Source organism: Sebastes umbrosus, chromosome 10, assembly GCF_015220745.1.
Source record: "Sebastes umbrosus isolate fSebUmb1 chromosome 10, fSebUmb1.pri, whole genome shotgun sequence".
Lineage (NCBI taxonomy): Eukaryota > Metazoa > Chordata > Actinopteri > Perciformes > Sebastidae > Sebastes > Sebastes umbrosus.
This window is the reverse complement of record NC_051278.1, coordinates 9666952-9683965: the sequence shown is the minus strand read 5'-3', so window position 1 is coordinate 9683965 and position 17014 is coordinate 9666952. Positions and strand designations below refer to the sequence as shown.

General features: G+C 37.3%; 1 protein-coding gene across 1 annotated transcript; it reads right to left on the bottom strand.

Annotated features, from left to right (window-relative positions):
- Nucleotides 1–461: 461 nt before the first annotated feature.
- pcgf6 (polycomb group ring finger 6) lies at nt 462–8868 on the bottom strand. The gene is made up of 10 exons (XM_037782960.1): nt 8388–8868; nt 7500–7599; nt 7135–7231; nt 6754–6809; nt 6587–6646; nt 5642–5759; nt 3564–3591; nt 3235–3333; nt 1684–1770; nt 462–1477 (listed from the first exon to the last, which is right to left on the bottom strand). Exons 1-10 carry the CDS (start codon nt 8451–8453, stop codon nt 1427–1429), a joined length of 762 nt encoding a protein of 253 aa, XP_037638888.1. The 5' UTR covers nt 8454–8868; the 3' UTR covers nt 462–1426.
- Nucleotides 8869–17014: the final 8146 nt, after the last annotated feature.

The following is a 17014-nucleotide window of genomic DNA, read 5'->3' as shown; positions in this document are numbered from 1 at the left end:
TGACATAAAGCATGATTAATAGCGATTAATCACACATTTTGTATCTGTTCATAATGTATCGTAAAGGGAGATTTGTTAAGTATTTGACACACACACGCGCACACACACATACATATATACTGTATATACTGTATATATATATATATGTATATATATACGCATATATATACGCATATATATGTATATACACACACATATATACAGCATATACACATATATATACACACACATATATATATGTATATATACTGTGTATATATACATATATACAATACAATACACTTTCTATCATATTTCCAGCAGATTACATTGACCGGTTTGTTTATGATACTTAATAACACCAGTAAACCTCAGCTTATGATATTATGCATCACTGGTGGGAATGACAGTGGGTGCTGATATTAAAGATTTTGGGCATAAACTTGAATACAAAACAGGAAACATGGATGAATTAGGAAACATTTCTCAGTTGTGCAGTCATTTATTAAATAATTCTGACAAAACCAAGTAGGAAAAGTATTTGTACAAACCCTATTAAAAACGTCTTTTACAAACTCCCTTTGCTCTGGTGAGTTGTGCTGAAAGCAAGTTTAATCAAGTCAAACGCATCGATTTACATCAACAGACAGTTTATACAAAAGCTCTTAAATTAAATGTGTGAATCAACAAGAAGCAAGCTGTTATTAAAAATAGAGTGTAGATCTAAGCTCCATATAACACACGCACACACACCTTTGGTAGTGGTTTTGTTTCAAGCCCTTTATATCACAACTATTTATCTGAAATCCCACTCAGCCCTTGAGATGATAAATAAAAAGAAATAAGATACCGGTCCCTGGTTTCCAAAAAGATCTAAGGCAAACTAGACTGATGCAGCTTTACAGACAAGACATCGTGTTGCCTTCACAGACCCAAAAAACAGTGTCTGAATCCAGTTTTATCTACAGCAGCAGTCACATTCTTGTGCAGTGGAAGCACACTGAAAAATGCCTAAAAAGACATCATGGCAGTAGGACTAAGAATTGGTCATTTCCATTCATCAGGTAAAATTTATTTTGCATGCTGGCACTTCAGTAAATCAAACATATGTCACTTGTGTCCAGCAAACTACAGCAGACACATGGCTTACCCTGAATACAAGAAATTCTGATGCTACAGTGTGAACAGGAGAGTTGATGTTAACATATTTAAATGTCATACAATAATGAAATCCAACTGTAGAGTTCTTAGACTTTCTCTTACATATGAAAGGTTTTGCCAGCCAAGACGGTGACAGTCCTAACAACACATCCAAGACAGTTGTGGAGTACTTATAAAGCCAATGTAGAAACTTTACTCCACATTATGACGAGAGCCCGATGGAGAGAAACAAAACCCAGAAGTTCAGTTCATCCCCTCAGGAATTAACTACATCCACCTCTCATGCTCAAGACTGGGAGGGCAGGACCAGGCCGAAGTGCAGCACCAGCAGACCGTCCTAAAGCAAAATGGAAAAGACAACAAAAGGATTGCTCAAAAGAAAGGCTGTCAAGGGCTGTTAAAGAAACCAGTGGCGTTAAAACCTTTTTGCGTTATTATTGCGTTAACTTTGACAGTCCTACTCAAAAGTATTCCTGGCCTTCCACAAAATGTCCATTATTAAAGGTATGGTTTGTTCCTACTGTGTGTTTATATGGTGCTTACCTGTAGTGCCTCCTCGCCCACAGAGCTCTGTATGTCTTTGAGAGACTGGAAGTGGTCTAGGAGGTGATCTCCACAAACCACATCCACCTGCAGGACACACAGAAACACTTCAGACCACTGTAGCACAGATTCAGGAGACAACTGTGTGTTTGTTTTTAATGATTTTGCCATGAGTGCTTCACAACTTCAGAAACTGACTGGTTTTGTGCCCAGTGCCACATGGGAAATACAGGGAAACATTTAACCGACAAAATACTGAACATAGAGGAGATATGCCTTGGATATTTATGATAAACTGGAAGTGGTGGACTAAAACTTCAAGAGCAACTAGTTAATTCAAATGATTCTTAAAGGTGTTATAACAATATAAGAATTTAAAGGGAAGTTAAACAACCTTTCGCTAGTCTTTCTCTGTCCTCTCCAGGTTTGACCAGACAGGCAAGGGTGCAGCACTGAGGCCAGGAAATCAACATAAGCTGCTAATCCTCATCCACGTGTTACTAAATACAAAATACACCTGAACACTCTTTAACGTGTCTTTTTGTCTGTGCTCTGAGGAAAGGAGGGCCCTTCTGATTGTAACACTAATATTAGCCTTCTCTTACAGCATGTCCACTCTCAGCCAGACATGTGGTATCATTGCACTAATTATTTGATTATAATCAGATTAAGGTTGGGCTAGAGGAGTGTCTGTTGTCCTTTGGATGTAGGCACCCTGCTGAGTTTTAACCTGAGCAGCTGACCCTTCTATTTAGGGCTCTGCTCGTACTCTGCTGTTGCTCTGGTGGCATTTTCATGTATTGTCTTTTGGATGTGGCTGATGTTGACATGAGTCTCACAAAGAGATGAAATGTTCTCATCAGGACAACGCTGTGGTAGTGACCTGTCAATCACAAAGTAGCCACGCCCTAAAGCATCCCCTGCTTTATCGTCTGTTTGCCTCTAAATGGGACCATAATTTACTAAATGAACATCATGCTGTATTGAAAAAGACTTGAAACTAGCGATTGAGACCATAAACTCATATTTACAATGTTTACTGAGGTAATAAATCAAGTGAGAAGTAGGCTCATTTTCTCATAGACTGTGCAACCAGAGGAGTTGCATTAAATAATCATCAGATAAAAGTTGAGTTTCACTTCTCTTTCTGTTCATATTCAAGCTCCCTCTCTCTTGCTTTCCTAAAGTTGTGCGCACTTTCTATTTCTCTTTTGATCTCTATCTCTCTCTCACTCTCTTTTCGGCAAGCATTTCTATTCCTGGTAGCAACGCCTAGTGTGGACATTAGTGTACATTAATGTAGTTGGGTCACACATGCCTCCTGGCTGCACTAGGTTTGACAACACTGTTGGCCATTACCAAATTGCTGTCCTCTAATACATGAAGGCGTCCACTCACTTAGATCCACCAGGGTGACCCTGTTCACTGTTCACGCCTACACTATGCTGTAATGCCGATTTCCTTTGCTGTCCAGCTTCCAGATCTGTCTAAAGTAACAATTGGGATCAAGACTGTCAGTTATTGAATTAGCTGTAAGCTTGGCAGACTCACCTGGCAGGTAGAGCTCAGCTCCATCTTCCTCCTGATGAACAGCTCCACGTGGCGGACTGTGGCCTCGCCCGACACACGGACGTACCGCCTCTCTAATGGCTGAACAGAGACGGGGTGGTCAGGGTGGAATATACTGTATCAACGATTTACAGAAGAATGTAATTCATTAGAAACTATAGTGATTAAAACTGATGAATAATACAATTCTCTGAGACAAAACTACTCTTGACAGTATAACCAACAGGCTCTGTAGTTACAGTCAATCTTGTCTTTAACGGTATAATCTAATAATATGTATAATACTGGTTATAAAATATTTAAGTTGTTACCTTGTAGTTATTGATGCCCTCTTCAGCCCTGAAAACAAAACAGGAGTTAATATACAGTAAGGACATTTTTGGTACAAAGCAGTGTTAGAGAGTGAATACATTTACTCAAGTACTGTACTTAAGTACAGATTTATTATATATATTTATCTCAGAGGGAAATGTACTTTTTACTTCACAACATTAATCTGACAGCTATAATTATTTAGCTACTTTGCAAACATATGAAAATGTACAGCTGAAACAATTAGTCGATTAACGTAATTATCGATTGATAGAAATTAATCTGCAACTATTTCAATTGTTTATTTTTTAATCAAAATAATTTCATGGTTCCAGTTTCACAAATGTGACAATTTGCTGCTTTTCCTTTTTAATTATTTTAATGTATCTAAATCTATCTAATTATATAATATATCATAGAATAACAGTCACAGGGGACATTTTTCTGCAGAGTACTTTTAATACTTTAAGAGTATTTTCATGATTATATTTACATACTTTTAGATAAGTTACATTTTCAATGCGAGACTTTTATTTGTAACAGAGTATTTTCACAGTGTGGTATTAGTACTTTTATTTAAGTAAAGGATCTGAATACTTCTGCCACCACTGGTACAAATCAAGCAGTTAATTTAAGACAATGGGACCATCTAGCAGCATGTCGATGTAACTGCAGGGTAATTTTTATTCACGGCTACAAACTGGGTTCCACTTTTTCTTCTAAGCAGAAGACACACCAGGAGCGTCGTATTTATGTTTACTGGCCAAAAGCAAAGCCCCTCTCCTTTGAACTACAGCTTGTTTCCTCTTATTTTTATTGTCTCTGACAACAAGAGACCAGAGTACAGCAGTGGCTCCCTAATTGCTAATTAGAGAATGATTTACAGCTGGGACACAAGGGAAATTAACAGCACTTAACCTGCAGTTTTTTGTTTCTCTCTGGCTGTAATGGTGCTGCTACTTCACATTGAACTTGTGAGTTTGTATTTTCTAAATAGCACATAGAGTAAACAACACACCTAGCAATAGGCCTTTTTCACAAGACTTTTGAACATGTGACAGCTGCAAATCCACAGGTGTGATTAAAAACATTTCATTTTCATACATTTAGGTCTGTGAGTTGAAGGGTCCTGGTATTGTGCATGCTGACTAATATGCCATTTTGACATGTCATAGCAGGGTAAACACAGGTGTGATTGATAACTACGACAAGTTCAATGCTGTCAAAATGCCAATTGGTTACACTTGTTAGAACACTGTTACTAGGAAACATATGGCAAAAATAGACTGTTTGCTGTTCTCCTTTCAAAGAGGGCAATGTTTTTCTGCATTTCAACATCATGCTGAAAAATAAAAAAAGAGAGGAGAAATGCTCTGCCGTCTGAAAGCACCAGAGGCTGAACCTTCTCCCTATCCACCTGACACCAGGTGTGGCTAATTAACTAATTAAAACATCTCACTAACGAGGTAAAGAATGAAAATACCATGATATGTAAAGCCAACGAGAAACAGTTAAGATCAAGTAATTAAGAGGGATTAATACATTTGCAAACTAGATTTTCTTTGTGTGGGGCCTTTAAATTATATCTACATATGCATAATGTCTAAGAGCGCTTTCACAAGCCAACATTTAGTCCGTTTTAATCAAACTCTGGTGCGGTTCGTTTGGGCAGTTGTGAACGCAGTAATCGTACTCTGGTGCGGTCCAAAACAACTGGTCCGAGTTCGCTTGCGAGAGGTGATCTCAGACCATTTCCAAGCGAACCACAACGTAGGCTGCATGTGTGGGCATTTTTTGAGATGGACGCAGGTAAACGACAGGTTAACATGAGTGGGAGAGGACTGACCTGGACTTCTGCAGAAGTCCAATGTTTGCTGACATCTGGGCCTAAAGTCCATTGAAATAGTGACGTTTATAAAGTCATTGTAGATAAACTGGGGGAGACGGGATTCGTGCGCAGTAGATCAGTTCATTGCCGCACTATGGCTTGTAAAAGCGCCCTAAAAAGGCTGAGTACCAACATAGCTGTAACTACTGCTGGACAATGAACTGTCCAACATTAGCATTAGATCCTTACCCAACAAAGTCCAGCAGCAGAGATACATCCAGCTCAGGAGGAAGTGTAAACACAGACTGGGGAATGGTATCCTTCTTCTGCCTCTTTATCACAACAGGAACGGATGGGGACACCACCACTGCAAAGCAGAAAAAAAAACAAAAAAAAAAAAACTCTCAACCTTTTGCTACTGTAATGCTGAAAATCTCCATCTTTGGACCTCCAGTTCCTTAATACTTACATTTCAATGCAAAATGAAAAGTTAAAATGTCACATTATGCATACAGAAATGGAAAACTGAATGTTGTTGTTGTGGGATGGTTTCCCCTCTTATTCAACAATGAAGACGAAAAAGTCCTCAGAAGTTGTTTCCTTCTTTGAGAACCTTTGCTCTTTTGTTGAGTCTTCCAGTGACGACACCACTGATCACAGTATGATAAAACTTTATTTGGGCTGTGTTAGAGGAAGCTGCAGTTTCAGGACCACAGTCCTAGGAATGCATGTGTAGGACCCTAGTTTAAAGCTTACTGTCTTCAGTGTAAATGCTTGATTTATAGACCTACTCATCAATGTTTTACCATTTTAATTAAGTTTAAATAATCGTAATAATGAAACTGTGCTGACTGCCTGTTTCCTTACAACACATGTTATCAGCCAGGAAATGAGAAATGTTATTTCTATTCAGGAAACTGCAGCTTCCTCTATTGTAGGAACATAATATTGTGTGTTTCAGTGTTGTTGAAAACACTTTGATTGGCCAAAGGTGGCACTCCAGTAAGACCAATTTGTTACTCAGAGAATGGAGCAGTGTCTTCAAGAAGCTCTATGACCAACAGTGTGTTAGATGATTATCTGCAGTGTGTGGATTAACATTGCAAATATTTTAACTAAATACTTCAATAAGCTTCAAGGTTCATTTAACGCTGCCCCAAGCCTGTTTACTTAAACTAAAGACTGAACTATTACCTGATTTTGGCACCTCCATCCCTCTCCCTTTGTAGAAGGTACACATTCGTTCCCTTTCAACTGTGGTACAAAAAAAAAGAGAGTTCACATTAGAATCCAAATAGAAAATGACACATAATGTGTATTAATTACCTTAAACTATATCTGATTGTATAAACTGTACTTACACTCCTCCAGGAAGGGAACCATTTTGTAAACAATATCCTGCAGTTGTCTGTCAGGCCTGCAGGAAAACAGAGGAAAAGTGTTTGAAGCTGCTTTATCACAGATCTGAGTGACAGCAGATTTCCAATCCCAAAATACATACATTTCCAGACCTCAATTAGGAATTCATCATGTCTTTTGACGATAAACTAAATGTATGTACAAGAAAATGAATGGATCACAATTTCCAGAATACTTTTGTAGTGTTTTATCCCCACGCTTTTAAATACTTTTTCCCCTCTGAATAATCAAACTCAGCTATAAAATATTTGGTTGACCACCATCTATTAAAGGTACAGAAGGAGATACAAATCAGGCAATCCATCAATAATTAAGATACCTACCTGATGTTGTAAAGAGGTTGTGTCTGGTGGACTACAATGCTGCATGTGGGACACCTGTTGCTGTAGAAAAAGTGCTTCACGATGCAGCTTTTGCAAACTAGGAGAAGATAAAACACATCACAATGTAAGACACAGTCAGGACCTTATGTATGTTGCATAGCCAGACTAATATGGACTTATAAGACTGATGATGTTGAGAAAGCTGAAAAAGTTATATTACCAAAGGAGCAAACCAATGATTGATAAGCACCCAGAGATGAAAATAATGTATTAAATGAACCACTCAGTTCATGTGGAGCTCCTTGAATCCTCTTAAGGTCCTCGGAGGACTCCAGGAGCTGAAGCAGACCTCAGTTATAACTCACATGTGTGCAGGCACTCTGTGATGGTGGTGGCATCGATGAAGAAGCCGCAGCAAAGAGCACAACGGATGTATGGGTAGAATTGATTGAGGGGGAGCTGGGGCTGTGGGAAAGCAAACAAAACTCACAGTCAACGGTTACAGCTGTAAAATAGCAATGCAGTTGCATTTACATTACATGAACTCACTCAAAAACTAGCTAGATTGAAAGCAATATTACATGTAACTTTAGCTATAGATCATTCCACTTAACAGTATTGATAGATAGATAGATAGATAGATAGATAGATAGATAGATAGATAGATAGATAGATAGATAGATAGATAGATAGTAACTTTATCAATCCCGAGGGAAATGCAAAGTACAAAGTACAAAAAAATACACCATATATTAAAATACAAGGAGATGAAGAAAAACTGTTAAAACTGAATATAGTGCAGGGTAACAGCTGTGATACAGGACTATTAAAAAAAGTGAATATAGTGCAGAAGAGACTGTTAAAAAATGAATATAGTGCAGAATAGACTGTTAAAAATGAGTATAGTGCATTATTATCTGTCCTGCAGACCGTCCTCCACTGCTGCAAACCTGCTTTATAATATAAAAGACCTGAAAACCTCACTTTTTACAATATGGGACCTTTAATATCCTGTTGACTTGTATGTGATATGACATAAACTAGACCGGAAGTAAACAAGGACCCAGGCTGTTGCCTAGCAATGGAATCCCCACTGAAATGGTACGTTAACGTAACGTTAGCTTTCAATTAGCGTTACTGTATTAACATGTTTCAGTTAAGTAAAGCAGGACAGCTCAAAGATGGAGGAAATGATATCAGAAAGGGAAAAGACGTGCTGAACAAAGTAAAGTAAAGAGGTAAGTGATGTTTACCTCTTCCTCTGAGTCGCTGTCTGACATGATGAATCCTTCATGACTCCTGAGACCGTTCAGATACATCCCACCGGTTAACAACACTACTACTAACCTCCTCTTTCTCTGTTAGTAACTACAACAAACCTAAATTAAACGGTTTACTTTAAAGTAGCTCTAAACGTACTTAAAGCTCGTCGTTATCTGTAGTCACCGGTAGAGTTATCTCTGCTCAGCTAGCTGGCTAACAAACATCAACACTACTGAGTCACTAGTTGAACGTTAAGGTGGCTAATTTCACCTCAGTTCGTTGCTAAATGTCAGCTAAATGTTAGGTTAACATGTCCCAGTGCGTGCTATTATTACCGCACATGAAAACTTTAACACTAAATATAAAACTAGTTCCTAACTTTATCTACTTTTAGTCGCCTTCTTCACACTTTCACGTTAACTGCTCAATTTCCCTCGCGCGTGTTCCTCGAGCGGCAACATTAGTACGACTTCCGGTCTGACTCCTTCAGAATAAGATGAAATAAGATAAAATAAGATAAAATAAGATAAAATAAGATAAAATAAAACTTTTTTTAATCCCGAAGGAAATTCTTGTGCCAGAGATTGCTCAAAAATACAAAAAAAAACAAGTTCAAGTGTATAAAATACAAGTGTATAAAATAAAAAAGTACTATTTCTAGCACTGGTGCCTAAGAGAATAATAATTAAGTAAGATACATTTAGTAAAATGAGTAAATAAGATAAGATAAGTAAAATAAAAAAGTAAGCTAACAAACAGAAAAATAAATAATATTGCACATGTTGGACATTAATATTATATCTATCTATTAATATTGATATTATTATCATGACCTCATCATCATCATCATTATCTTTATTATTTTTCATATTATTTATATATATGTGAATGTGTATATACTGTATTGTATATATATTTTACTCATTTATTTTCTTTTTGTTTTGTTTTTTGTTCCCCCTATGCTCTACACATAAAATGAAGGATATCTATATGTGTGTGTGTAGATATGTGTGCATGTGTACAGTATATGTGTTTAAGAGTAGATATATGTATATATGTTTAGCTAGCCTCATTCAATGCCAAACACACACCCATTATCCACATCACACACACACACACACACACACACACACACATACACACACACTCATTCTTCAACCTGCTTTTATCCCCTTGTGTTGTTTTTGTTTTTGTACTTTATTTGTCTTTCTCTGTATAATATATTTTGGTCTTTTTAATATATGTCCCTGCACATGTCTTCACTTGTTTTGTAATCACTTTATAACACAATAAAAACAAAAAAAAAGAATAAATGTGACCTGACCTGATTCCCGCACAAAACGGAACACAATTTCTATCTAAATTCTCTAATTTACATGCACTTTATCATCACCTTTAATCTGGAAAAAATAATACAGTGACTCAGTGTTTTTTTTAATAATTCCAAACACGATTGACAAATGCGATACCTTTATTTTGAAGCTACAAAGACGTGTTTTCCGGTGATAGCAACACACGAAGAAGAAGAAGAAGGTCTACTCTGATGTAGCCAGCAGGGGGCACTCCAAGCACATCATTACATTCAATGCAAGATTTACAAAAGGTCTCTTTTCTTGAAGATCAGAGGTCATTCCTGTATTTGTGTTTGTATTTATTATTTTTCCAGTCTTCTCTCCTTTCCTTTCATTCATGTTTTGTTTTTGTTGGTATCATAATGGGGATGTATTGCTTTGACATGTAGCCTAGATCAGAGGTTCTCACAGTTTTTTGGGCTAGGGACCCCTTATAGGGGAGAACATTTTCCAAGGACCCCTTCGGTCTGCAGGACAGATAATAATGCACACAGTGCACTTTCATAGACTAAGCTACTGGAGTTACCCTGCACTATATTCATTTTTAACAGTCTCTTCTGCACTATATTCACTTTTTTAATAGTCGTGTGTCACAGCTGTTACCCTGCACTATATTCACTTTTAACAGTTTTCTTCATCTCCTTGTATTTTTATATCTGGTATATTTTTTTGTAACTTTTTTACTGCCTTTTTACTAACATGTTTTGCACTATGGAACTGTGATGCTGGAAACTTGAATTTCCCTCGGGATCAATAAAGTTACTATCTATCTATCTATCTATCTATCTATCTATCCATCTATCTATCCATCTATCCATCTATCTATCTATCTATCTATCTATCTATCTATCTATCTATCTATCTATCTGTCTATTTATCCATCATAATCGTAACACAGATTAAGTATATGCTTACTACCATTTGCACTCTTAGATGCCATTGGAACTATTTGTATTCTAAAACATTTCAATCTGTATTCTTAAGACCTGTTTCATAGTGAAAAACACACATATTTCAATTTGAATCATGTTAGGATAAGATAAGATGAGATAATCCTTTATGAGTCCCAAAGCAGGGACATTTGCAATGTTATTAAATGTTAATACCACATATATACCTTCAAACAGAGAGTGGTTTTATTCAAATTGCATTTGAAATCAACTTGACAGCATTTATAGCCTACATTTCAAGTAATTGATCTTAAAAGCTTTCGGAAAATGAACAGCAGCAAGACTGGCATGTAGTCCTAATAAATCCAGATATTTAAATTTACCAGTCTAAAGCTGACTTTCAGTAAGAACTTCGGCTTTAAAATAATGAACTTATTGCTGTGTGTCACAATCATATCAGAGTTTCTATTGGCCCAAAGCTAACGTGGGTTGGAGTAATGGACACAATATGTAAATATATATATATATATATATACTGTATGTATATATATACATACAGTATATACACACACATAATGTACTGTATATATGTATATACATGCTGCTGCTGCACTACTGTACACACACACACCTCTAGAGACAACAAAGTGATATCCATCTGAGAATAACTAATGTATTGAACATGAATAATGAATAATGTTGTTGCATTATTCCTTATTTCATGGGCTATTTGGGGATTATATTTTATAATTACATATATACTGTATATAAATTATAACAAAGCCTACATGAAACGAGGATTTATAGCTCAAAGCTAAACCCTCTTTCTTTCTTTCTGTGGCAACATTACAGGAAGAGTCACAGTGAATTTGGTGTTAAATGTTGCAGTGACATGCCCACCAGCGTCAGGACATCCCCTAATAAGACAACCCCGGAAAACATGTCTAAGCAGCACAGACATTCCTTCAGGATACAATTTACATCATGTTTTTTATGGGAGATGGGAAACCCATCACCATCTCAAGCATTAGAGAGGAGTCTATGCTTCAGCTGATGAAACTCATCCTATTGTATTGCCGTCATTGGCTTAAACAAAGTAAAGTTGCTGCTGTCTTTATGGCCATGAAACCTGAGTTTTTTAAAGGATGTAAGGCTGTAACTTGTTGAGTTGGTTGATTGTCGTGATACTGACAGTATATGCTTCATGTTTGAGTGTACGTTTTGTATATTTACATTGGAAAGACGGATGGTGTTTTCATTTTGAACAGCCCTAAAAGGAGTTTAGGGGAAACCACCTCCACCTTCTACAAAGCATCCTTTATAGCTGATGTGTTTGAGTGCATTCAATAAAAAACACTCCGTCATGACTGCTGTAAAAACCAGGATTGTCTGAGCTCATTCACTTATCAGTCATTTATCAAGCCTATACTACTTCTCCAACTACATTTATAGATAATCTGAGGATCATATTCAAACTTTGTTTAGTCCACCTACTGAACTTAAACTCTTTCAGTGTCTCAAGATGTAATCATATTTTTCACTCCCCATTTTAATCCATCTAGCACCGGCAGTGGTGGAATGTAACTAAGTACATTTACTCAAGTAATGTACTTAAGTACAGTTTTGAGGTAGTTGTACTGAAATTGAGTAATTCCATTTTATGCTACTTTATACTTCTAGTATTTCTTCCACTACTGAGCACCAGCAGCATTACACCTTCACCTCTTTGCATACAGTGTTACTGAATCAGCCTGAAGATGATGCAGGATGTCCTGTTTTGCAGTAGCATTTTTGCACCTTATTTTCTGAGAGCAGCTGAATCAAACAGACTTTATTACTACATGAACAGTTACTGCGTGTCCAGAAAGAGAGTGAGTGCAGGAGTTTGTCCTTACCTGAATCAGGGGTCTAAGGACAGAGGATGTTGTACAGATTGTAAAGCCCCTTGTGGCAATTTTGTGATTTGTGATAAATCAAATTGACTGGACTTGAAAGCCTGAGAGGTTTAGTGAGAGATGTTTGCAGTGATGGATCAGTCATCTCCATTCATGATAATCCTTTAACCGTTCCCCTTCACTAATGTAGGAGTAATCAGGCAGTTTATGTGCAGAACTCTAAATGCTCACTCATATCTGGGACTTCTTGTGGTTAAATATTTACTTTTTAAGGGATTTCTTTGTGAGGAAGTGCAGACTATTTTCTATCTGCCAACCAACGGATGTCTGCGGGAATAACAGAACTCACCACATTTGTAGTGCTGTGTTTTGGGGTAGTCAGATGAGATTTCCGCCCTCTTAGTGTTTCGATTGTCTTTGCAAGTCATGCAGTTAATGTCAATAATGGAAGATCAGCATCACTGAAAACCTTTCATGACACCCTTGTGTTCTTGTGCAAATACCCTGATGTCGTGACTGAACAGGGAATTTCCAGACATCTGCTCACTGTGTGTTATCGCTTTGTGTTGTCTGTGTGTGCGGTGCACATTTTTGCAGTCATGTGCATCTTCATACCTGCAAGATAACTCTGTATTTTACTGTTGCAGTGACATCATGAAGAACTCCAAAGTAGACCAGAGGTCACGTTATACAATCATTTACTATAGACCTTCTCAGCACTTTGTTTTAGTTGCATGCTGAACTGGGGGAAGCACCATGCAGCATAACGTGGGGTAATGTGAGAATTCACTATTTGTTTAAGTTAAGTGGTAAATACAGCTCTGCAGTCAAGTGTCTTTTGTGGGATTACTGGGAATTTACAAGACGATGAGTCAACCTCATAAAACAGCTTGCAGGAATTACTGGTCATGGATAAGATAATGTGACTTGGTTGTTTAGTCTCAAGTTGCTTTCTCTCAAAACCTGTAATACATATACAGTATCTTCAGGAAGAGTTTATTTTCACAGATGGGTGCTTTAAGGTAAATACTAATGTCAGCATGCTAACATGCTTACAATGCTAACATGCTGATGTTTAACGGGTATAGACTAATATTTACAATCTTAGTGTAGCATGTTAGCATGCAAACAAAGTTAACACAAAGTACAGCTGAGGCCATCGGCGTTCGATACTGCAGCACAGGGTACCCTATAGTGCCGGTATGAGGCGCACCGGGCTTTCTTTTTTAACTACAATGTAAACTCATCTGCAGCAACAGTAAATACTAAGAGAAATTGCTGTGGTGACGTAGTTTAAAGAGCAAAAGAGACACACAGGATGGGCAGGAGGGGCGGTGGATGGGTCCAACAAACACAGGGCTTTCACTCAGGAGACTACTGTTCATGTCCCGCGCGTTAAGTTTCACTTTCATGTTAGAATCAGCTGTTTGTTCGTGTTCCGTGTTCACAACGTCAATTCACATTTTCACTTCACAAACGTAGTAGTTTTAAGCCCAACCATCTAGATTTTGCCTAAAACTAAGCAAGTGTTATTGTTTAATTCACAGCATTAAGCATGTGTTTACTGCGAGCAAAAAGTGACGCCGAGGGGTCTGACAAAGTGTCAGTATGTCACGAGTTGGAATGAGAATGTGTTGCAGAATCTCATGAGATTTGTAGGTATTTGGTAATAAACCAAAGTATTGGATACATTTAATGTGAGGATGGCGCTAGAGGAAATGTTTTGCGATCAGCAGTTATTACAGTTCATCCTGAGGGGAAAATTAATATGTGTACGAAATGCAGATCCATCCAAAAGCCATTAAGACATTTCACTAAAATTCAAAAATGTCAGCCTCATGGTGGCGCTAGAGGAAAATGTCAGGGGATCACTAGCAGTCAGCAGCATCCATCCAGTAGAGTGGAGAGTAGAGAGAGGAGTTGTTCAGGTCCAATCTGGACCAGAGAGGTGGACCGACTGACAGACAGGCCAACGCTTTCTCATGTCATGTTGTCAAGTAAACAAAGATGCCTGCTTAGGTTCAGGCAATAAAACCACTATAGTTAGGTTTTGGAAAAAACAACATGGTTGGGCTCAAAACTACTACATTTGTACAGTGAAAATGACACTGAACGTTGTGAACACGGGACATGAACGATCAACTGATTGTAACGTGACACAAACAGCGGTCTACAGGATGAAAGCCTTGTGTTTGTTGGAACCATCCAACTCCCCTCCCGTCCCCCTGCTACGTCACCACGTTTATACTGACGTGGATGGGTTTATATTGTAGTTAATGGAAAGCTCGTTGCGTCTCATACCGACGCTAAAGGGTGCCTTAAGCTTTGGTATCTAACAGCAATAGTCGTGACAAAGCGTCGGTATTTGACGCCCTGGGAATGAGAACGGGATGGACAGGCAGACGTTACCATCCCTGGAGTTACGTCGTGCTACCATGGCTAAAGTATATCAAATAAAATCAGCAGGTAATTAACTGTAGAGAGCAGCATTACGCCTCACAGTCTGCTGGAATTTCATTAGAAGATGAACAACAAAAACCTTAATGTTTGAATTAAGGTGAAGATTTCTTTCTCAGGCACATTTATATATATATCTTACTGGTGGAAATCCTTCTGTCACATTCACACACAGTTGGTAAGATCAACCAAAACCACCTAAACCAAATATAGGGCACCGACGGGACAATAAATTAACATATCCATATATTATAACGACAGCATACAAACAAACAGTTTTGAGTGTCAACATGTACCATATTTAGAAATAAAGACTTGGATCCAAATGACCATATCAAAACACCGGTTATATATATTTTTTTTCTAAAGTCAGAAAATTTAAAAGCATTTACAATTTACACAGTACTCATAATAGTATATTACATGGTACATACAGAGAATGATGTTTATGGTGCACCTCACTCAGACAAGAAACCAGCTCAGACAGGCTCTTCATATCAGTGCAGTGTGTCTATTTATATCACTACAGTACAGAGCACTTCTTAGACATTGGGAGATTTCATCTGTCCCACTGGCAACAATGACATCCAACTATTTGACAAATGACAGTCAAAGTGTTTTAGCATCACAGACACACAATACCTTTTACTGAAAGCCAGTCAGATGGGGCCATTATTATAGTATAACTATTTACAAATGTGTGTGGAGAGATGGGGAAAACTGTATCTTGATTTTTGTGTGCGGATCAGGTTTGTAAAAAGTGTAAAACAATCTCTAAATGCATACTGAGATTTGTGAACGGGTACAGGAATCTGCAAATGTGCATTCAGAATTTCAGAATCTGTGTGTGTGTAATCAGATTTGTAAATGTGAAAAAAATCTCCAAATCTGTATTCAGATTTGCAAGTGTATTGAGATTTGTAAATGTGAAGACAAATCTGTAAAGGCGCACATAAATCTGTAAATATGTACATAGATCTGTGAATGCATAGACACATTTGTAAACATGTAGACAAATCTGTAAATGTGCACGTAGATCTGTAAATGTGTAGAAAAATCTGTAAATATGTACATAGATCTGTGAACGCATAGAAAAATCTGCAAATGCGTACATAGATCTGTGAACACATAGACAAATCTGTAAATGCGTATATAAATCTGTAAATGTGTAGACAAATATGCAAATGCGTACATTGATCTGTGAATGTGTAGACAAATCTGTAAATGCTTATATAGATTTGTAAATGTGTAGACACATCTGTAGATGTGCACATAGATTTGTAAACCTGTAGACAAATCTGTAAATGTGTACATAGATTTGTAAATGTGTAGACAAATCTGTAAATGCGTACATAGATCTTTGAGCGCATAGACAAATCTGTAAATGTGTACATAGATCTGTAAATTTGTAGACAAATCTGTATATGTGTATATAGATCAGTGAACACATAGACAAATCTGTAAATGCGTACTTAGATCTTTAAATGTGTAGACAAATCTGTAAATGCGTACTTAGATCTTTAAATGTGTAGACAAATCTGCAAATGTCATCAGTTACAACTCAGCAGGCCTCTCAATTGGCTTTTCTTCTTTTTTTTTCACGTGACTTTTGAGATCATAAACCATTGAATATAAAAAAAACTCATTAAAATTGGTTAATTAAAATTGGTTGAGAAATGTGAACAGAAAAGTGTTTTATATCTAGAAATGCCGTAGCTTCCTTATTTACTTGTTTACAGGCCAGTTAGCCCGGCCGGTCCACTGGGTGCTACCACTGACTGGTGGTACGTAGGCTGTACTGCTAGTGGTGCAGACACATTTGCAGATTCCTTTACACATTCACAAATCTCAGTACGCATTTAGAGATTCTTTTACACATTTACAAATCTGATTACACACACACACACGGCTTTGAGATACAGTTACACAGCTCTCAACACGCATTCGTAAATAGTTTTACTACAATAATGACCCCAGATATGATACAAAACAGTTCCTTAGAAAATAACTTAAAAACCATGAA

Bases quoted from the DNA above. Each gene is read 5' to 3' on its own strand.
- pcgf6 (XM_037782960.1), bottom strand. From the start codon at position 8,453: ATGTATCTGAACGGTCTCAGGAGTCATGAAGGATTCATCATGTCAGAC. The intron at 7,600-8,387 runs GTAAACATCACT...GCTTTCCCACAG, and splicing joins ACAGCGACTCAGAGGAAGAG to CCCCAGCTCCCCCTCAATCA. The intron at 3,592-5,641 runs GTAAGGATCTAA...TTTTGTTTTCAG, and splicing joins CTGCTGCTGGACTTTGTTGG to GGCTGAAGAGGGCATCAATA.